This window comes from Colletes gigas, unplaced genomic scaffold, assembly GCF_013123115.1.
Source record: "Colletes gigas isolate AHSC1104 unplaced genomic scaffold, ASM1312311v1 Colletes_gigas_Sc00014, whole genome shotgun sequence".
Taxonomy (NCBI): domain Eukaryota; kingdom Metazoa; phylum Arthropoda; class Insecta; order Hymenoptera; family Colletidae; genus Colletes; species Colletes gigas.
This window is the reverse complement of record NW_025106643.1, coordinates 1,217,730-1,240,553: the sequence shown is the minus strand read 5'-3', so window position 1 is coordinate 1,240,553 and position 22,824 is coordinate 1,217,730. Positions and strand designations below refer to the sequence as shown.

Sequence of the window (22,824 nt, the reverse complement as noted above, 5' to 3'; positions counted from 1 at the left end):
TCCTCGAACAAATTGTGCAAACAGCTTCGGGCATGAGACTTACTTGAGTTGAACAACAGTCCTGACAGTTCCGTCGACGAGTATCTTTCGTACTAGATTGAAATCACCGACGAACAGGGAGCCATCGGGAGCCGCAGCAAGAGCAACCGGCGCTAGAAGTTTCTGCTTGGAAGCCTGTCCCTCGCACTCCATACAGGTCATATGTCTCTGGAGCCCGTCGCCCATAGTCGTGAGAATTACCCTAGGCTTCTGTTTGAGGTAGATGTTCGAACCATCGCCCTTCTGCAGGATCCCCTCGTGGAAATTGTACCTGTGATGAATGTCCAGATTCCATCCACCGACCTCGGAGATGGACATATCGTGGCCGCTGAGTTTCGTCGTCTGCACGTCCCAGATCACGTCTTTGCAGTCGTTGTACTCGTACCCCACCTTCACCATAGCGGTGGTGACGCCGTAAACGCGTTGTCGATAAACGTTCAGTCGATTCCACGCGTAGGTGAACCTTATCGCCGGATCAGCCTCGAACGTCCTCTCGAACAGTATGCCCTCGATCGTGATCCTCAGGTGGATTAAATTTAGGGACGGCGGTATGACCTCCGGGGTCAGCTGCAGCTGTATCGTGGATAGATACCCGGCCGCTCTGGAGCTGTGGTAGACGAGATTCAATCCCGTACCAGGGATTTGCAGGCTCTCCTGAATCACCTGGGACTCTGCCAAAATGGCGCTCTTGTCGGGACACGCTCCCTGAAAACCGTGCTTCCACGTCGCCAGGACCACGGGCTTCATCAGATCGTAATCGTGGGCAGCGCATGAGTGCGGAACGTGGCTGGGTTGCTTCTCCTCCGCGGTAGTCATTATGATATTGTCGATGATAACCACCTTCAACGAACAGAATTTTACTTAGACTTCTTAAAACTCCTACGACCACACGAGGAGAGGCACGCAGAGCGTGTTAGTTGATTATTTTCAAAATTAGAGATTACAGTATTATTTTTTATATTATCGTTTGTTTTGAGTATATTTAACTGTCATGCTTTACATGCCTCATACAGTAAAACGATGTCGTTAGGGGATCTGTTTATTTTGGAGCTGCAACAATTAGGTGATGTGGTTGTTCTCTGGATCTAAATAAAGAAACGACTTCGATGTTTCCATCAAATCTTCTGTATTCTGTTGGAGGAACATTATAAATAAATGCTATAGACCTTCAGTATTACCTATTATTCTAACAAAATTTTGTCAACACCGAGTCTCCAGATATGTCGATCAGTCTTTCTAATTCAAAGACCAATCGACAACTTGGAACCTTGAAAAGGATTCTTTTTCCGTATCTCCAAACTAGACAGATCCCTTAAGAAGACGATGACAGTTATTCAATGTGATTCTACCTCGTTCCAGGGTACAAAGACTATGTGACTTTGGGGCTTGAAGGGTGACCTGCCGAATTGCAAGGTGACGGCACCGCCTCCGTTCACCAGTAGATCAAACCATCCGTCGTCTCTCGTCAGAGTAAATCCTTCCAACGGCGTGCTGGTGCTAACTCTTACTCCCATCAAACCGGTGCCGAGATGCGTGACAACGCGACCACGTACAACCGCCGATCGGCTGTCAGGAAATAATAACATTAATCATCCGGTAGCTGACCACGTCGCTCGTGTTCAACTAATGTGATCGTTTCTTTCCACAGTGCTCCGTGGCACGCTAACAACAAAGCAAACTGGCTATCATCTAATCTAATTCCAATTCTACGACAGTATTACTTCTCCGTTCGTACGTCGTCTTACTGTGTTTTACAAGTGAAAGTCTCGTTAAACGAAAATGTACTGTCGTGCACGAACCATTCGAGACGAAACTATGATATAGATTATGTATGAGCTAGATAGAATGCCTCTGATTAGCTCTATCGAGTTCGAAATCTACTGTGGTGGCTTCCTTTTATATAGGTCGAGCACTTGTGAGAGAGCGTAGCCCTCTATTGGCGAGTTCTGGAGTTTATTGCAACAGTTTATTGAACAGATTATTCAGAAGCATTCTTCGTAGCTTCTTGCACTATACCTACGGATGCTCCATTTTGTAACATTTAATTTACGGAGTCCATCGATTTCCATCCATCCATAGCGACTAGAATTATTGAAAAAAGTTATGTTACCCGTCGAACAAGGTCTCGAACCAACAGACCGGACAATACGACTGCAAAAATGTAATTTACGAGCCAATACGAGTAATAAACGATCCAAAACGATCTGCACAGTGGTCCCTAATGCTCGTTGGACGCGACAGTACTTGTTCGTTCGATAAATCTGGTATTCCGTGCGTGTAAAGTTCTCGAACTCGTGATAGAATTAACTCGAGGCGGTCTAGCTTGGGCGATGGAAGAGGCGAATTCGAAACGCGTTCGACTTTTGTCCCTTTCACGCCCGAAACACGTCGCCCGAGCACAGATTGCTAGTAATACATATTTATATACATGTACATATACACAAATAACACAAAGTCAGAAGCTTAACTTAAAAGGCACGAAAGACAACGTAGGAATAATAAGGTAACCAAACCATGCAACGAGAAAGAGTCGAACAATGGCGAGGAACGAAAGGGGTGTGTTGTGAGCTTTTCGAACGGTCGCGCGGGCGCGTCGACGACGTTCGAGGGAGAGGTTCTTCTTACGTTTGTCGGCAATCATTGATGGACTCGATCGATGGCCGGCAAAAATCGTGAAGAGGCTCGATCTCGAATGCGACTGACCGCGCACGAGCAACTCGTCTTCTCTTATTTTTTTTTTTATTTGCAGTCGGATGCAGGAAGTATGTACACATGATACCAAATATGCACGAAAATATCGTCAAACAGCAGCAGCTATTAACCGCTTACACTCTACCAACGAACTGTACTCGCAACCGATTTGTTACTTTTTTTCTTTTTTTTACTTTTTCTTTTTCTTTTTCTTTTCTTTTTCGTCATAGTCGAGCTTCGTCGTCGTAGTTTCTTACCTTGTGTTGAAGTGATTCCAGAACATACTGACCGGGCAGCACGGATAAAACAGAACCGAGTTAAAATGATGTGATTAAAGGCAAAACTAGACGGAAGATAGATAGAGAGATATATATATATATTATATATGTATGTAGAGTGAGAGCAAGAGAATAGGAGAAGTATGTAAGAAAGGGGGAGTGAAGGAGGAGAGATCCGGGACGGAAGATCGTAGGAGCGAACGTAAGAAGAATTTCTGGTCTTCGATAAAAATTTTGATTCGTTAGAAGAATCGTTTCCTCGTTGATCGGTATGATGGGCGCAAAGCTCGTGGCTCGAACATGAAGTCACACATTCACGCAAGCTCCACTCGGACGGACACGTGAGAGAAAATATATTTCTATATATGTATGTATATATAAAGAATGGAGACGATTATACGTATATCAATAAGATCGATAATGTAGTAGAATAGCGATATAGGCGAAGAAGAAATAGAGAATGATAGTGAGAATGGAGACGGGGTTCAGTGCAGGGCACACGCTCGCGCACACGTACGTACAAACATATGTATAAAACTTTTGGGATGTGATTTCACACGGGTTACAACAACGCAGAGAATATATCATATCTATGTATACGTCTTCGTGTCTTGTATATCGTGTACGGACGAGAATGTATATAAGACGTGTGGTATGCATGTGTCCCGTATACGTCGAGCCAGTTAAAGATTACCGGGCCCCCAGGGTTTTTCGTACGCGTTTTCATATTCTAAGTCGCCCGTTAAGCCCATAGGTAGGCACGATTGATCATTCGTGGGACCGCGATAGTCTTAATAACCTTCACTCGTCCCGCAACACATGCATTCTTTTCGGTCGTACACCCATTTATTAAATGCTACGTGTTCGTGTCTGGGTGGACTACCGAGTTTTCTGTATACCAGAATGTTAGGCCAAACCTTGGAAAAATTTTAATGTCGGATTCCAGAGGCCAAAATAAGACGAAAATCAAGAATAACAATTTGTTGATCGAGGCTTCGTTAAAAAGTTATTAACGTTCTAAATTGTGGCTGTAGAACGACAATTTATCCACCTTCTCGAATTTTTTTCTCGGAAGTGCGTAGGAATTCGGGCGTATGTCTATTCACCAAAAATGATTGTAATTGACCCCTGTAACTAAAAATAATTTTTCCAAAACGATTTGAAAATTTTAATTTTGTCGAAAACTTTCACACCTTCTCGAATTTTTCACTCGAAAACGCGTAGGAATTCGGGGGTATGCCTATTCAACAAAAATGATTGTATTTGACCCCTGCAACTAAAAATAATTATTCCAGAACGATTTGAAAATTTTAATTTTGTCGAAAACTTTCACTCCTTCTCGAATTTTTTTCTAGAAAGTGAGTAGGATTTCGAGGGTATGTCTGTTCACCAACAATGATTGTAATTTAGTCCCGCAACAGAAAATAATTTTTTTGGAACGATTGGAAATTGTTTTTTTTCGCCGAAATATTGAGGCACCTATCCTGTCGATTTTTCTTGAAACTTCGTTTTTTATTTTTAATAGTTTTGTTCGGCGTCCTACAGAAAAGTTGTCTAATACTTTTTGGTAGCTACCTATGAGCTCTACTTCAGAAAAAAGTTTCATTAAAATATATTCCCTGTTGTAGGAGTTATGGCTGTTTCAGAATTGGACTATTTTTATGGGGTTTTCCTCATTTTATGGGGTGAAGAAATAACTTTTCGAATAGTTTTGTCATTTCTACATATTCTTCACTCAAATACGCGTAGTTTGCTTTTTTAAAAATTAGAATCCGCCAATCCGTTCGGAAGTTATGGCGTTTTAAATATTCTCATGAAATTTCAGGGAAACATATAAACGGTATGGTCAGACATGTAATTTTCAGTTATTAATTTTTTTCTCGAAAACGCGTAGGAATTCGGGGGTATGTCTATTCACCAAAAATGATTGTAATCGACCCCCGCAACTAAAAATAATTTTTCCAGAACGATTTGAAATTTTTTAATTTAATTTTATTAATTACTTTTTAACCAAGCCTCAATCAAGAGTTTGACATTCTTGATTTTCGTCTTATTTTGGCCTCTAAAACCTCCCATTAAAGTTTTTCTCAGGTTTGGTCGAACACCCTGAGTATATTTGTTTTCTTTGTAACCAAGTGTATCTGATTCAACACACGTAACATCAAAATCGGGACGGACACGTTCAGTCGACGCTCGTATAAGTTCTCCGAAGTGATCCGCGCGGAACGTAATCGGATCCATCGAACGACAACGATCGGCGGAACGCAGAAGAATCGCACGCGGCGTGCTTTTTACTAACTCACCTCTCGTTGAAGGTTTCTTGCCGCGCGTAGTTCTGAAGGCTGCCCTCGTCGATCAAGAACTTCATCCGCTCGAAGAAGGACGCGGTGATGGCCGGCGGCTGCTTTCGCAGCAGTATGTCGATCGGTTTCGGTGCAGCCACGCAAAGCTGACTGGTACGACACACATGACTCGCGCAACATTCCGGATCCGCGCAATCGATGAGACCGTCTGCAGACCACATTGCATCGAGATTAGAATCGATCGTTGACTCGAGAAATCACATATTTTGCGTCTAGACTGCGAACAACTAAGCAACTTGTACGACTTTTCATTCAATTTTGTGATTCTCTTTCTGTTTCGTTCCCCTTTATTTTCAGTAACATGTTCCATATTGATTTGTTGTTTGAATGACTAGTAAATGAGAAACAATCTTGACACATTTCCAATCTGGAACGAAGCTAGCTAAAATCGCAAATCGACTCAATTCACGGAGAATGACAATCTACCGCTCGATCGAACTGTCCCAGGAGATTCATTTCAGATTAGAAAAGTGTCACGGACTGCTTCTCGCTTGCCAGTCATTCTAACAACGACGAAATCGATATGAAACCTGCCATTGAAAAATAAAAAGAAGTAATTAGTTTCGAGCAAATTGCACGATGTAACGATATTAATAAAAATGATTTGCACATCAAAATGATCGTCTTTAAGATATCATCGTACACCATGTATCGGTTCGAAGGGGTTAAATGCCCTCGCTCGATCGATATTCCCGAATTCATTTCCCTGTTCGCTAGACGATTACTCTAATGGAGCTATTCAGAGCCCTGGCAAGTTCCTTTTCCTTAAGTCTAATGATCCAGAAGGATTTCGGGCTGCTAACAAGTTTCCCTTCTGTCGCGTTTTGTACCTTTGTCGTTGTCCCTTCCGTCGCCGCAATTCTGCTCGAGGAGCACATTGCAATCCTTGCCGTCCCAGCCGTCGTAGCACTTGCATTCCCATTGGCCATCGTTACTGACTCTGCACTGTCCATGATCGGAACAAGAGTTTGGACAGCCTTCCATCGTGCAGTGTTTCCCGTTCCAACCGGTCACGCACAAACACGTCCCGTTCTTGCACTGGCCGTGCTCGTTGCAACGTGGATCGCACTGCTTCAAATTGCACAAGTCACCTGACCATCCTGTCAGACAGTCGCAAACGTTGTCCACGCAGTGGCCATGGGGCCCGCAATCCAAATCACACAACTCTGGAAAACGTAAAAACGGAACACGAGTTACTCGATGCTCCCGCGAGGCTACGTCTTGAGGAGTTCGAAGCTGTTAGTTTTCGTAAACACGGACATTTTCTGACAAACTAGTTAACCAACAGAGGAATTAAAAAAGCGCAACATTTAGTAAAGGGTTCTAGAAACGTCACGTTAGGAAACTGTCGTCGTTGGGAGACCTGAAAACACAGGTATCCATCATTGAAATGCAAGAATCGCCATCTTGGAATAGTAGTTCTTTTCACTTATCACTGATTGACAGATCACAACCGCCTGTACAGCTAATATTTATAATGACAAGGTACGTACGTTGTTTTGGAGAGGTGTTATTACCTTTTGAGCAGTCGTCGCCGGACCACATCGGTTCGCAGAGACAGGTCTGCGTCTCTAGATCGAAGTTCCCGTGTCCGCTGCAGTCCGGTAGGCATTGCAACGCTTCCTTGTCCATCTGGCTGCAGTCAGCCCCTTTCCACCCTTTTTTACAGATGCAGGTGCCGTCCGCGCAGTAACCGTGCCCCGAGCAATTGGGGTGAGGGCAGTCCTCCTCCTCGCAGTACTTTCCTTTATATCCGTGCACGCAGATGCATTTTCCGTTTACGCAGAGACCGTGGCCGTTGCAATCGGGCACCTCGCACTCGTCGTGTCGCAGGGAACACTCCTTCCCCTTCCAACCAGGATTGCATTGGCACTCTCCGTTTATGTACTCCCCTATAATACAGTCGAACGAGTCAGAAGAGGAACCGCGCATTTGGGGCTCGATTAAATCAGCAAAACACGCGCTTAGTGTCGCCTCTGCTGGATGACCGAGTGATTTTATGTGCAATCTGCTGGGGGAAATTTTAATGGGGGATTCTAGAGGCCAAAATAAGACGAAAATCAAGAATAGCAATTTGTTGATTTAGGCTTCGTTGTAAAGTTATTAACGTTCTAAATTGTGTGGCTGTAGAACGACAATTTATCCACCTTCTCGAATTTTTTTCTCCGAAATGCGTAGGAAATCGGGGATATGTCTATTGACCAAAATTGATTGTAATTGATCCTTGCAACTAAAAATAATTTTTCCAGAACGATTTGAAAATTTTAATTTTCTCGAAAAATTTCACACCTTCTCGAATTTTTTTCTCGGAAATGCGTAGGAATTCGGGGGTATGTCTATTGACCAAAAATGATTGTATTTGACCCCTGCAACTAAAAATAATTTTTCCAGAACGATTTGAAAATTTTAATTTTCTCGAAAAATTTCACACCTTCTCGAATTTTTTTCTCGGAAATGCGTAGGAATTCGGGGGTATGTCTATTGACCAAAAATGATTGTATTTGACCCCTGCAACTAAAAATAATTTTTCCAGAACGATTTGAAAATTTTAATTTTGTCGAAAAATTTCACACCAAAAATGATTGTCAGTCAGCTTAAGAAACTCTACTTCGCGATGTATCGACAGCCTTACAGTTTTAATCACTATCAAAGTAATTTTCGTTTAACAAGAAGCCTGACAGACCAGACACTACATAATCTCCTACATAAGTCCTGTCATTCATCATGGATGACGTGATAGTCGAAGGATTAAATGATCTTTAAGTTATATAAGTTAAAATTGATGATATTATGACGTAATTATCATCTTGTTCCTCACCGCGTTGACTGCAGAGAACCGGGCAAACGCTTTCGCTGCAATCCTCGCCGCCAAAGCCGGGATTGCATTGACAATGGCCCAAAAGACACTCGCCCTTCCCGCTGCAACCATTGGGACAATTGTGCGTCATATCTTCAGCGATCACAGCTATGAACGAGACCTCTTGTGGATCCCCATCGTCGTTGTACAACGAGAGGAACCAATGGCCTGGCTCCATGTAATGCGTCACCTCTTTCTTGATCGAAGGCTGCAAGGGGGATCGTTTTTGAGATCTCTTACGCGCCCCATACTACAGATCCATACGTTTCCAAGGGAAAAAATTAAAAAAAAAGAGAGAAAAGACTTTCGAAACACCGACAGTTCCAAATATAAAAACACCGGAGTTCGTTGCTCCGTTCGTGTCGAAGAAAAGTTAGGAAAATAAAAAATAAAATATAAATCTTTGAACGAATTTGGTTCATAGGTCTACGATCGAGAGAAAGAAAAAAGTAAAATGGGGCACTGGCACATACAATGACACTAACATGGGACGCCCGAGTGGTCCTAGCCTTGAATCCACTCAACACTTCCAGAAGATCGTATTGCGTATGCGTGGGAAGAGCGTTTCTTCTGGCATAGACACCTATGCTAGCACCTCGTGGGATGTTATAGTCGAACCGTACATACGCGGCCTCCGATTGATAGAATTGCATGTTCCAGTAGCTGTAAGGTGGAATCTCCTTGCTGAGCTTCTGCCCCAAGCCCACCTGGGCGAACGTTGTCCCGTCAGGTGGGAAAGACCTGGCAGGGAAAGTTCTCGCACCTGGATAGTTAGAAATGTCAGGGATCAGTACAATTGATTTCCCGTCCACCAGCAATCAGTTCTCTGATTGAAAACTATTTCTGTTCAAATGTAAAGCAAACAGGTATTCAAAAATTGCGTAGCTTCGCGACAAGTTTCGATTCGCATTATTTCGCATCGACTAATGTTAATTGCAAATTCGCTCATTTTCGTTGTACGATTCTAATGCATTCTATCTTTGCTAAGACGATTCCAACAACGATATTCTCTTCCTTACCGTCTATCTCTTCCCTAGATCACTATAGAAAGGAACACAACATTCTAGAAAACAAAAATTCTTCAGCGAGTTCTCGTTACCGCTATCGTTTGTGTTTCCCATAACATTTCGTGTGTGAGATTACAAAATGGCTCGATTACGTTTGTGCTACGATGTGAGAGACCATGTTACAGACCTAACCCTAGACCATGTTACACACCTAACCCAAACCGTGTTACAGTGTTACAGAAACGTCTACGCTAGCAATTACCACGCAAAACACGCTACAATTAACGTTCCAGGCAACGAAGATCGAGTGTACAGTAAGTTGGTAACTGAATTGTTTCAAAAACAAAAATAAAAATGTTTCATCAAAGTCTCACGGATATTCGAGCTCAGATCAGGTTATACTAAGCGGTCCATACGACGTTGAGCTTGGTTGTCTCTCAAGGGGAATCCCCTAGCAGTATAAGGATGACTATCGTTCACTTATTCAATCGAAAATAACTCTTGCTGTACAAGTATTTTGCGTTATGGTAGAAACCCCCGTTCGAAGCCTCGTAAATTTTCAGATTCAGACCCTGAGTTTTCGTCAAGTATCACGAACTTACTGTACAACGCGAGTAACTACACTGAGTCAAGCGAAGAACATAGCAGAAGCGAAAGGGAAGCTAGAAGCGCCATAGTAGAGCAAGCAGAGTTAGAGAATAGAAGAAAAAAAATCGTGTTAATAGTTGGCAAAGGTTTGAAAAGAATCGTAAACGGCGCCTCACCTTCCAAGATCAGTATAGTGGGTTCTGGGGGTAACGGAGTTGTCCCAGAACACCCTGATATGCCTACGGTGCTCGACTCTGTCTCGTAAGTCGGGGTAGTCCATTCCGTGGGTTCGGTATTCCCCTCAGTGGCGGGGGAGTATAGATTCTCGGTGGTCGAGGTCACGTCTACCCTTACCGAATCCATCGAGCTCACGGACGGGGTCTCTTTCCGTTCGATCTGCTCCTCCGCCCCTACGGCGTCGGTCTTTTCGCGACGCTCGGAGGATTTGTCCGTCGAGTGACTCGAGTTGTCGGTCTCCTGGTAGAAATTCAGGCTCTCGTCGTTCGCTGAAAAGTTGTCCCACTCGTCGGAGGACGAGCCCATGCACGGGCAAGAGCATTCGCATTCACCGCCGGCCCAAATCGAAGGGGGCGGCGAGGAGGGCGGCTGGGGCGGGGGCGGCAGTCGATTATCGTTCGCCTCCGTCGCGACGGTATTCGCTACGTTCGCCACGCTGCCGGCAGGCTCTCGAGCCGTCTCGCGCGGCTGTGTCTCGACTTGTTTGACGTTCATCCCGGATGAGTGCGTTTCAGCGTCGCCGTTTGTAGGCACGGAGACCGAGAGAACGTAAAGCGGCTTCGAGGCTGCGGAACCCGAATCTCCGGAAGCGATTGTTATGTTCACGAGCACCCGGTGCGACGACGAGGACGAAGACGAGGGCTCGCGATCACGGTGCACCGGCACCTCAACGATTTTCACTTGTTGGATCAATGGCGAACCAGACTCCGCGGAGTCTGCTTTGTTAGAGGGATCGTGGCTCCTCGCGGGGCTGGAATCCTCGAGCACGCGATCCGATTCCCCCGACGCGTCGTGAAACTTTTTCTCGAACTCCCGGATGAATTCCTCGTCGTTCTCTTCTCTGGTGATTACTCGCAGATCGCTGTTCCGGTGCCCCGAACGGTGGACGTCGTTCGTCGACTCGTAACCGCGTTGCTTCGTCTTCGTCGTGGTCCCCGACTCGCTCTTCTGATCCAACTTCACGATCTCGATCTCGTCCTGGCCGTAATTATAAATCGGCAACGGATAGTCTCGCTGGAGCTCCTCGGATCTCTCGGAACTGTTCGCGTGACTCGACGGAGCATCGGATTCGAGGGACGAGTCCTCGCGCGAGAGTTCTTGCGTCTCCTTCACGACGTCCGAAAAATTACCAGAAGAATTCGTCTCTGCATCCTCCGCTTGCGGTGGTACAGGATTTTCGTTAGAATCGTTCGCAGCCCAGTCGGTACTTACGCTCGAGGATTCTGCTGCAAAGGTGGTAGCGTCTACGTCTTTGGTATTTTCTAGCGATTCTACGTTCCTATCTACAAACTCTGCTCTACCAACGCTGCTGTACTCATCGTTTAGCGGACTTTTCACCGTAGTCGAGGCAACGTCCTCGGCGTTAACGCTTTCGCCAAACTTCTTCGATTCTACGCCCACCGAGGACGCCTGTCCCGGGTTAACGCGGCCCCCTGAGACCTTTGAACTTCGAGCGGCTTCCGCGTTAGCATCGATCGTCGCGATCTCGACGGTGACTGGATCCTCGTTCCAGGTCGATTCCGTGGTCTCCGCAGGTTCGTTAAGTGAAATGGAAGAGGAGGACGAAGATGGTAGCGAACGATCGCCGGGAGGGTCAGAGGCAACAAAGGCAGGGTACGTGGAGGCGAGGTCGACAGCGACAGTGGTATGAGTCGAACGATCGTGCGAATAGTTAGTAATCGAAGAGTCAGAGACATTCGCGGCAAGCATTGTCCCCTGGGGAGCCGTCGATCCCGACGACTCGAGTACGCCTCCGAGCAACCTGTCCTCACGACTGGTGTTCACTTTTAACCGAGGACCATCCGCATGCTCCGTTTCATGCACAACCCTACCAGGACGATCCTCGTTCAACCGCGAGCTATCCTCCGTTGCCTCGCTCGACGACGCCGGCTCTTCGCGGTGTTCGGGGTATACGACAGTTTGGTGCAACGCATGCTGGTTAAACGTGTCTCTACGCTTACGGACGTACACGTGCTCTAACATGCTAACCGTCGGATTAATACTACCTCCTGGAGACGCCTGTTGACCCGTTCTGCTGTTAGCTTGCGACGACGACGCGACCGCTGTCGAGAACGTCTTGTTCGCCTCGACGGGCAACGGTTTCGTCTCTGCGCTTTCGTCCACCTCGCACGCTTTCGTGCCGTGATAAGTCCGGCTTACTATGCTGGAAACTGCAACATAGTATAAACAATTCCTCTATTTTTAATGATCAATGATAAATAGAATCACAATGATACTGGTTTGAATGAAAGTCACAGCGATTGCTCGTTTCAATGGTACTCCATCCAGACACTTGTTCTTTATTTAATCTGCATAGATGCTCGCGCGTTGAATATAAATTGGAAAACTACTTACCTACGACATAGGCTAACGCTGCTGTTATGCACAACGAGACTATAAGCAATATCATTGCAATTAATTTCCAGCTGCACCAGTCGACCCCTTTCACGAAGTGGCAGCGAATGCTCTGTCTCCTCATTGGGATCATCGAGGGCGCGTGGCCGTACGGTAAATTTACTCTGAAATCAATTCAAATTTCTCGCGTTTAACTTAGGGAAATATTCTAAAATCTTTTTGATTTTAAAACGTTCATTATCCCATTATCCATCGATACGATCGTTTTCGTTTTGCGGAGCAACGGCCAACGGTGGCGAAACGGTCTTTATTTATTTATTCGAACGCGTGCACGAACGTTTTACGATCGAAAAATTAGCCAGACTGCTGGTTAACGATTGAAGCGGAATCTGGCTGGGCAACGTTGATTTCAAAGAAAACGGAGCACACGCAGGAAATATATTCGCGGCCGTCACGTGTTTTCCGCGCAAAAGCATCGGGTTCTCGGAGTGTGTTTATACCGAACATCGCGTGCTTCCAAGTAACTCAGAAACGTCTAACAAAAATATTTAAACGGGACGGGCGGGTACCCGTGCGCGAAGGGCGGCTGTTTGCTTTCGTTGCATCGGCGGCGATAATGGAAAACGAAAGCCAGACGCATCGTCGTCTTCGCGGGGATCCCCCCCTTTCAAAAATCACACAAACTTACCAGCCCACTGGTCGGTCTTGCTTGGCTAGCCTAAATATTTAACGTACGAATTAAGGCGGCTCGAACATGACGTGGCTTCGATTCCTATCTTCACGAGTCTGACTCATGATAAAAATTTTGGGCCAAACTCGATATTAGAGCTCGTTTAGAATTTCAGCGAAGTGCAAGGGATTAAGTCTCTGCTAATGATGCATAGATCAATCTTTCTAGGATCGTGGAATCGTGAAATTCTCAGAACGTTATCGACTGAAGATAACTGAGATATGTGTACCTCCTATATTCGTCAGCAGAGGGATATATTTTCTCGCAAGTACTCGACCAATATAGGAGGTACGGTTTTTATAACCGTCAAAACATAGTTGGAGGAGTCACAGTTGCTACGCGAAAGAAGATTTTCCTCGAGACGGGGACCAACCCCCCACAGGGCGAGGTTTACGACCGTTTAGCAAACTTCGAGTGCACACTCGAGGGGCCTTGTTGCAAGCCGCTCTGCGGGCCCAAGGAACACGATTTTCCACGGTGTTACGGTGTCGCGTGGACAAAAACCGTTCTCCGACGGATGACACTTCATCTTCAAACATCGACTCATTGTGTTACGCCAGATGATTCACGAGGCCCGTCGAGTGCGCTGCATTGTTCGACGAAAACCAATGTCCGTCGCCACGGTTCGTTCGTTCCGATCTACCAGGTCGTTCACGAAATTTCCACGTCTCGTTGCCTCGTTCTTGCGTTTCCACGTTTTTTTGTCCGCGTTTCGAGGACCAGCCGTTGCACGAAACGATACGATACCGGGGAAATGAAATAGGCTTACCTCTCCATGTTGTTCTGCAGCTCGACCTTTATTGGACTATTCCCCGTGGACTGATTCTTGTTGTTGTACTCATTCTTGGGTATCTCTGCGAAAAAGAGAGAACGGAACGATAGAGGAAATTTGTTACGTTGCAGATCGACGGAAATTTCTCGTGGGAAAGCCTGCCCTACTTTCTCGCCCCGAGACTTTCATCCACCCCCCCTGTCCGTGAAATATCTTTATGTTTCCCATCGCCGTCCACGTTGCGAAATAATTCATCGACGCCGCGCGTTGGACGGCCCGACGCTCGCGTCGGGAATGCAAAAGCTTGCAATCTAACTTTGAATCTTAGTAACGTGTACACCGTGTTGTCAATAATTCAGTATTTTCTTCGAACACGTTGTACGTATGCTTACAAGGGGAACCCCAGTGTGACTCATTCACTCTATTCTTATTTCTTTTTTTTTATGTAATTTTGGCGAAATGTTGAATTTAAAAGTACGTTTTAACGGACTATGATGATCATTCATAAATCGCTGTCGTTCTCTAATTTGCGCGTAAACAATCGTGATTTGCGAGGAGTCCACGACGCTGCCGACGTCTTAATTGCAACCTGCCTTTCGACGGATGTATTTATCGCAGATTTCTAATTGGCAAGGTACACATAATCAGAGACGTAGTATAGACGGGGCGGAGCACCCACGAGGAAATAAATTAACCAAGAGTCGGCTGTTTTTATTCGTTCCGTGAGCCTCGCGGTGGCGCGTTTTGCCATGCCAGACGCGACGCCCTTTCTTTTGACCGTATTCCCCAATATACACGAAGAACGAGGAAAAAGAGGAAGAAGCGAGACGCCGAACGGAGGCCCGTGTTGAATCAATAAGTACATGATTCATCGCGGTTTCGGTTTGAATTTCAAGCGACCAGGCCGCAAAGGTGCACGAGGAAATCTGAACACCTTAGAAACACCGCAAGATCGCACGCTCCATCCCCCCGTAATCGATCCACAATTTCTTCCGACCAACGATTTAAAAATGTCCTCGGAAAAGTCGATTGTTTCTTAAAAATTCGTTTCTGATTTTTAGTAATTTTGTTTGACCCTTTTTTTAGGTATTCGTGCATTCTATTTAATAAATAAATTTCGATAAAATGCATTCACTGTTACTATATTGATCCTGAACTGAACAAAATCTCTCGCCCTATCACCTCTGCTCATTATTCGTAGTTTTTTGGTGAGAACAGGTAAAGGGTACGCAACTTTGGTACTCTGGCAGCCCTTTGTCTTTCCTCGAAGGGATCCCTGCTCTTTCACCCGTTACATGTAGATACCTGGAGTATGAAATCGGAGCGTGGGAAGACGAAGGTCCGTAAAAGCGGACCCCATGCCGCTAATTGCAGGTGTTGGCGAACGTTCTGCCCCGAAATCCGATGATTATGGCATTTAGGCAGATATCTGTGATTACGGCCGATTCAGGGATCCCCCGTTCGGGTTTCTTTTTACTTCCTTTCCGGGTTATTGGGCGCACGAGACGACGCCTAATGCGCGGAACCGAACAAGAAGGTGGGATGTTGCGTGTCGGAATTGGTTTTAATGGCCGGCTTCGGGGATGATTTACTCCCATGCAGCTCGCGGTGTCGAAGAGCCAACCTGACGGGGGGGGTTCCTAGTCACGCGTTTAATTAGCGAACCTTTACGATCTTGGAAAATACCCAGCCACTTAGCAGGATTTATCGTTGACGTAACGCAATAACATGCATCGGGCAAAATTTTATTCGAAACATCGACAAAACTACAGTGATCGTGTCCAAAGGGGATCTAGGTTATGTCTGCTTTTATTCCACACCACTAGTTCCCCCTAGATGTCGCTGTCTCTAGGGAATAACTCTAGGAACACGATGAAATCTCGTTTTATAGTTTCACAATAGATTGCAGACTATTTAATTCGATAACTTTGCGTTGGATTAGATTTGTATTAAATTAGACAGATTCTAATCAATAAATATCACTACTTAACCCTTTGCACTCCTATGTCGAGTGTGATTCGACAACCAAAGAGATATCGTACACTTGAAAATTACAAAATACAACAACAGTGTAAATAAAACAGGTAAATTTCAAATAAAACACTTGAAGGTGTCGGGGAGCTGCTGGTAACAAAATTGAAATATAATTCGGAGTGCAAAGGGTTAACAGTTCAACAACCATTTTGGCAAACGCGACGTAAAACGAAATGGATCAGAAGTCGCGTGTTGCGCTTATCACTCGATTAAGAATACACCGTGGAATTTCGCGGATAAGAATGCAAAGAATGTAGACATTCGCCGATGGATGGAGAGAGTAACAAAGCGGGTCGAAAAGTCGGGGAGAATGAAAAACGGGAGAGCGGAGATCGACCTTAGGAGGAGTCGAGCATTCTGCGGGGAGGTCATAAGCGTCGGACAGTGTCATAACCGAAGGGTCAATAAGTCGAGAGATCATAAATCAACGTTCGAACCGTCCCACGTTTTCGAAAGGGCGGCTTTGAAGTGCAACGAGGTTCTTTGTGAAGGAATGTTAAGTACACGGTCGGGCTAAGAAAAGTCGCCCCTGGCGCCTGCTGCACGCTCGACCGTGGAAAATTTCGAGTCCCCAGGCACGTTAAACGCGGAACGGACAAGAAAGGAGCTTGTCTGTTGGCCGCTTTTCGGGTTCCTTCGAGTAGTTTGGGGAACACTCGAAACATCGAAAAGGTTGGGTTTCCTCGTTGTTTTCGCTACGGACGATACATACCCACGGTGCTAAAGTGTCTCGAAAACATTTTTTTCTCCGCAGTCGAGTGCATTCGAACCCCGACCGCCGGCGGAGAATTTTACGGTTCATCGTTACTGGCAAACTCGAGTTTTCCTTTGCGTTCAATGGGATCCATTGTAGGGGAAGAAATCACTTTCTTGCGATGAAAGTAGAGAATTTGACTAGCAACGAACAAAAGAGCTGCTGTGTTTCACGGAAAAAGCTCCGCCAGGAAGCAGGGCCCCGCTCCGTTCCTCGAAGATAAACTAAGAGGCTTTTGGTCCTAGATACTTCTACAAATAATCCATCCCGAATCCTCAACGAAAGCAACGTGTTCCAGGCACGGTAGAATTTTTCTAGAGCTGCTCGAGAGTCCCGGGTGGCCGATAAGATAACAGCCAGAAGGACGTGCTTTTAGAAAATTATCGCACCCCCGCCCACCATTGGTTACCGCTGATTACAGCTCCGTACCACCCTCGTCAGAGACGCCAGTCACTTCCCCGTGGCTAAGCCATCTTATTGCTGTCCCCGATGATACACTGTCCAACGTTATCACCAGACACACCTCCCCCGAACTACGACCAACTTTCTTCCCAGAAACTCTATTTATCCTTTCAATTTCATTTGTCGAACGCTCTTACTTATTCCTATCTCGTCCGTTAGTCCTAAACTTTCGACCGATCTTCCTGGAATCCTGAAATCGTGATATTCTCTGAACGCTATCGACTGCAGATAATTGAGAAACAAATATGGCGATACGCTTTCTCTAAGGTTGACTTACTGACGAAGTAGTAGCTCCTTTTTAATAAGAAATTCGTTATTGCGTTGACACGTTTTTGGAATCAACTAGATCTAGTAGACTGAGGCATTTTTTATCCTTTTCGCGAGCTAGTGGATTCGTTAACAAGATCAAAACTAACTATCGAGCAACGACAAACCCGGAACGGGCAAGGGTGGACTCAGGGGGGAGAATCCTTTTCCCACGTGTTCGTGGCCCCCTTTTTCCTCCTCCCCGTGAATCAGGCTACCTCGAAGACTCACTTGGTATACTGTAGAAGCCACCGGATGGGGTGCGTACGAGGCAGGACGGCTGGAGGTCGGGATCACGCTCGTGATCGCTGACTGCGTGACTTCCTGGCAATCTTCCGTTGACGCGACTCATTGTAGGGTTACGGGGTGGCACATCGGGCGGGCCCCGCGGCGCCGAATTGTCCAACAAACACCCTGCAACAACCATGGAAAGGATACGTGTGATTTACGTACGGCAGATCACCGGAGGATATGTCTTTTTCTACATCGCGATTAAGCGGATCTAACTGGACGATAGAAAGGAGCGATTGGCGTGCAAGTTTACTGTTTTTGCCAGGAAGTCTTGGGGGGAAACTACATCCAGGGGGATCCTCGACTTACCCCCGATGCATTTAAATAACGACTGCCTTTTGTAGTTCGTCGTGGTTTATTAAACTTCGCGGAACGACTCCAGAAACCGAGGAAGGTTATAAACTTCGTTAGGAGCGCAGATGCCGAGCTTAGGTTAATAGCAGCGTGCACATTGTCTTTACACCGTAAATATGTATCTTCTCTACCATTATTTTTACTCGATCCCACGCTGAAGGCATATTATTACTATTTGAAGTGTGAAAACATATTTTTCGATATGCAAATGGGTGGTTGGATGGTCAATTTCGCGTACAAAGAGCCAGTTTTAGCCTAGACTGTATTTATTGTCTAGTATGCTTAGCTAAATCACTCATAATCGTTAACGGGGGTTTCCAATAATGAAGATGACCAGATCAGTCGCCACGGTGTTATTGTAAATAATATATCCTTAAAAGATAACGCAACCTTGCTTTCTTTCGTTACTTAACGTCCATTTTGGGCTGTTGCCGCACGGTGGGAAACGCGATTATTAGAAAACACGCGGGGTTAAGCCGCCCCATCGTTGAAATAACCTTGTGGTCTAGATTACCTAACCCGGACCCGGTTTTCTCCGAGATTCAACGGGCGAACAATGCCTACGCGTAATCCTGGGCAGGTGGCCAGGCGATTTTCACCGAGGCAAAAGGGTTGAGCCGATCTCGCGATTAGGCACGTTTCACACGGCCAGGCTCTTCGCCGCTATAGGAATCATCACGAATGAGAGTGACCCAGAATCGCGGGACACGTTCTTCCGTGCACGACGATGCGAAATGAACATTTTCCCGACTATAAGAACGTCACTGATTCTTACTTTTCGTCAAAGTGCATCTTTATTAATTTAACGACGATACCCGCAGTTGGTCTATCTTGGGTCGAGTATTTAAAGTCATCAATCAGGGCTTTATACACACAGAGAGCAGCGGTACCGCGAGTTTAGGTTCACGGATGGTCGACGAGGGCCTTCGTTTTCAGATTTCCAGGGAATCGATACGGAAAGTGGAGCAGTTGGCGGCATCCTTAAGTCGATTATAAGCCCACTCCGTGTTCGGATTCGGAGCACCTCGGTCTCTCATTGTATCGAGCACTCTAAAAAGCAAGCCTAAGACCCGGGGATAGGGTGACCGGCGTGAAATTCGAGCCTTGCTCCTTCTTCTACGCCGACTATTAACCAATGAACTGAATCCTTCCTAGCCTTTTTTCCCCCCGCTGCGTTTGTAAAGAACGTCCTCCTGATATCCGACGTCGAACGCAACAGGAAGCAAGAGAAGGCGACCAGAGGAGGCGAGAACGGGTTGAAGGGACGGAGAACTGCGGCGTAGAAGAGAAATAATGATTTACTCCCAATCTACGTCTAATCGCGATGCTTCGATCAAGAGCACTCGACCCTTTTACGACTCGAGTTTCTTAGTTTCGACGTTTTCCCTCGGGGAAGCAAATTTCACCGGACATGTAAATCTCCTCGACGTCGCGACGCTACCGAAACGGAAGGCTACGAGGAGGGGATGATTCGAACGTGGTCTCGAAAGGATCGAAGACGAGAGGTTTGAGTCTGGTTGCATAATTCAGAAGACTTTGAGAGACGAAACGCCATATTTTATTTTACAAAAATAAAGAAACTTATACGTTTTTTTAAAAGTCCTCAGTTCAGGACTCTAATGCTTAAGCGTCTCGATCTGATCGTCCTCCGCAACCCTTGTCGTTCCGACGACCACGAAAAAGACTTTCCGTGTTCCACTCACGAAATCCACGAACCGCTAGCGCGACAGGCTCGAGCGCCTAAGTCGATCACAAAGAATCTCAGTTCGTTCTCACTGAATCATCGGAGCAGAAGTGTCCGGGTCGTTATTCTTCCTAATAGATCGGCGGGAGTAGTCATTGTGACGGTCGTTACTTGGAGGATCCTTTATTCTGGGTCCGGTGTCGATCGGTGCGCAGGGTAGCGCGTCAAAGGAGGGAAAAAGAGCAACGACGGAGACCGAGGGTGGAGCGCAACAGCGTACCGAGAGAAAGAGACGGGTACAAAGGACGAAGAACGAAGAACGACTGGGTCAGACCTGCTCGGAGCTACCGGTATCCGGTAATCCAGTGTTCAGGATGAGTCTCGTGCTATAGAGGTTACGGGAGGACCGTCCGCAAAGGGAAAACGAGGAGGCATCGGTGAATCGAATTATCCTCGGCTGGTCGAGCCTCGAGTCCTGGGTCCTAGGGACCCCGAGCCGCTGAGAATGCCCGAAGAAAAGGACCGTGAGGGGCCCCCGGTGGCCCAGAAAAGGATTCCGCTGAATGAACCTCAGGCCTCGACGGTTGTTGTCGCACCGGGCCTCGCGTAATGGATGCTTCGCCCATTGAGAACTCCACGTCAGAACGCGTAACATAATATCGGGACCTTCGTAACCAAGAGCCCATGGCTAATGGAATTTATTAGAGAAGGTACCCGGGAGAGGAGCCACCCTTGCGTCGAAGACTTCGGGGTGCCGCATGTCTTCTTCCACGAATTAAGAGGATGTTACGAGTTCCTCGATCCCCCGGGTTAACTTATCCAAGTTTCGAGATTGAACGACTGCGACGCCGCTTTTGTTTGGTCTTCCCCGGGAATCGGGGATTGGAACGTGCGGGATTATGAGCCGCCGCGGAAGAAGTAACTCGCGATCTCGAGTACTTGCTCGGCGCTTTCGCGTTCTCTATTTTACTTCTCCTGTTTAACCTCTTGCCTTATAATACTCGGATTCCCCGGGGAAACTGAAACATTTGCTCGACCGGATTTTTCAAAATATACCGTAGTTTTCTGTCAGAGAATAAACATTCGTTCCCATTAAATAGAAATTCGTTCGAACGATTATTCGAGCAGTTCGCGATAAAACGCGAAGGGAGGATATATCGTAGGATCGAATTAATTTTCGTACGGGATCGTGGACCGTGTTAAATCGTTTAGAAATAAAACGCAACGCGGAAGAACATCGCAGCAACGTTTACTGCCATTCCAGAGGGGAAAAGTGAGCAAACGATTCGGATCCCCGGTCACGTATCGCCGGGTAGAATCGACGTATTTCGGGGAGCGGAACAGAGAAAATGGACAAGGGTTAGTCTCGTGTCTGGATTAGCTTTTGAACCGGAACGAATTAATACTATAGCGAGCGACGGGGAAAAATATGCGACCGGCTAAGTCCGCGCCCATTCCCTGTCCCTGAGTATCGTGACTTCGAAACGAACGAACGTGAAACAGGATAAAGATCAAAGCAAACGTCACCTTTTCATACTTCTCGAAAAAATTCTATTTCTTCAAATATCTAAATGACTTAAATTTTATCGAGTCATTTAATTACTATCTGACGGGGGCTAAAAAAGAATTCCAATGCTGAATTTAATAAATTATTTACAATGAAATTAATTTCATTTTAATTTTCCATATTTTATAATATTTATTAAGAGCCTTCGACGCTCAATTTATATAATTTTAAAATATCGTATAGCTTGTATTTTTATTCCTTCGAACTGAAATATTAAGGACATCACGAAACGATGGAGGAGTCCTTATTTTAAGCAACGCGTCCATAACGCGCTGAAAGCAGTGGCCGATCAGAAATATTTATGACAATCTAAATTTAATATTTATCTAAAATTACAAGCCCGCCTCGTATCGGTTTTCCCATGAAACGTCTATTTAAAAACGTGCTGCTGCGTAACGCGAGCACCGGTAGCTGTAAATTTTCAAAGCGGTCGATCGAAGTCGATCAATGTTTCGAACTTCGGCTTTGGGAAACTTTCCAGAGTCAGCACGGCGAGCGCGGGTCTTGTAAAAAGGTCGAAATCGACGTGTCTCGGTTGAGAATGTACTTCCGGCGGGGCTTCTGCCGCAGGATGTGAATTATATCCTGCCCGCGGAGATGGTAATTATATTCTCCTAGATAACGGCACGAAAGGCAGGGCTTCTGTGAAAATATCGTCGAAAGAATATGCTATTTTCGTCCTCTTTATCAGCGATTCATGCTTCTGCGTACGAACGAGCAACATATTTCCGTATTTAACGAGATTTTGTACTCTGGTGGAAGTAGGTTGGAAACTAATTATGCCGTGTTTGGTCTCATTTTAATTGGAAAACTCTAACAAATACATTGGTAAAAGTTTTATAAAAAAAAAAAGGAAAATAAGAAAGTTTCATTTTTGGTTTATGTAGAGCTAGCTCAGACCTAACCTCGAGCGCATTTCCAATGATATAGACGATTTTCCCGGTGTTTTTTTCTTAAGTACACATTTAGGTAGCTAGTGTCTTTGTGTCTTTTCTTTTCCCCTATTTTTAAACTTCGTTTCTCACGTTTTTGCATAAATATGACAACGCGAACAATATCGAGGGGAAAGGTGGTGAACATTAGCGAGAAAAAAAGCTGCAACAACGCCTCCCGTTGACGAACGTTTCAACGAGAAGAGCCCTGCAGAAGTCCTTCCGAGTTCCCTTTCCGATTCCCCCGTCCGTCGACTTGCTGGCGTCGGGAAGAAAAATCTTGAAAAATGACGGAGCGGTCCGCTGCACGGGGAAGAGACAGAGGGAGGGAGAAAGAAAATAACAGAGTCGAGATGGACGAAAACGGTTTTAATTGGAAGCCAGGGGTGGAGGGAAACGACGGTGGGTAGCGTTGCCTGGCCCTAGCCCGAGATAGGGTGAGGTGAACCGTGGCGCGGCGAAGGACGAAGGGGGAAGGGCGAGGGGAAAGGTTAGAGGGATGGAGAAGGGAGGCGATAGCGGC

The 22,824-nt window shown here is 45.9% G+C and overlaps 1 protein-coding gene across 5 annotated transcripts in view; it reads right to left on the bottom strand.

Annotated features, from left to right (window-relative positions):
• Positions 1 to 22,824, bottom strand: part of LOC122399631 (teneurin-m) — a 199,812-nt gene that overhangs the window by 8,921 nt on the left and 168,067 nt on the right. For 2 of the 5 annotated variants that reach the window (XM_043400450.1, XM_043400449.1), the window contains 10 exons: positions 13,915 to 13,999; positions 12,416 to 12,579; positions 12,067 to 12,231; positions 8,702 to 8,991; positions 8,190 to 8,436; positions 6,889 to 7,263; positions 6,202 to 6,537; positions 5,312 to 5,519; positions 1,389 to 1,605; positions 44 to 879 (listed from right to left, as the gene is read on the bottom strand). In XM_043400450.1, the coding sequence (XP_043256385.1) occupies positions 44 to 879; positions 1,389 to 1,605; positions 5,312 to 5,519; positions 6,202 to 6,537; positions 6,889 to 7,263; positions 8,190 to 8,436; positions 8,702 to 8,991; positions 12,067 to 12,231; positions 12,416 to 12,579; positions 13,915 to 13,922 (2,846 nt within the window). In that variant the 5' untranslated portion in view covers positions 13,923 to 13,999. Of the gene's footprint in view, positions 1 to 43; positions 880 to 1,388; positions 1,606 to 5,311; positions 5,520 to 6,201; positions 6,538 to 6,888; positions 7,264 to 8,189; positions 8,437 to 8,701; positions 8,992 to 12,066; positions 12,232 to 12,415; positions 12,580 to 13,914; positions 14,000 to 17,704; positions 17,888 to 18,073; positions 18,199 to 22,824 lie in introns of those variants that run through there. The other 3 variants (XM_043400448.1, XM_043400446.1, XM_043400447.1) reach the window with 3 other exon arrangements.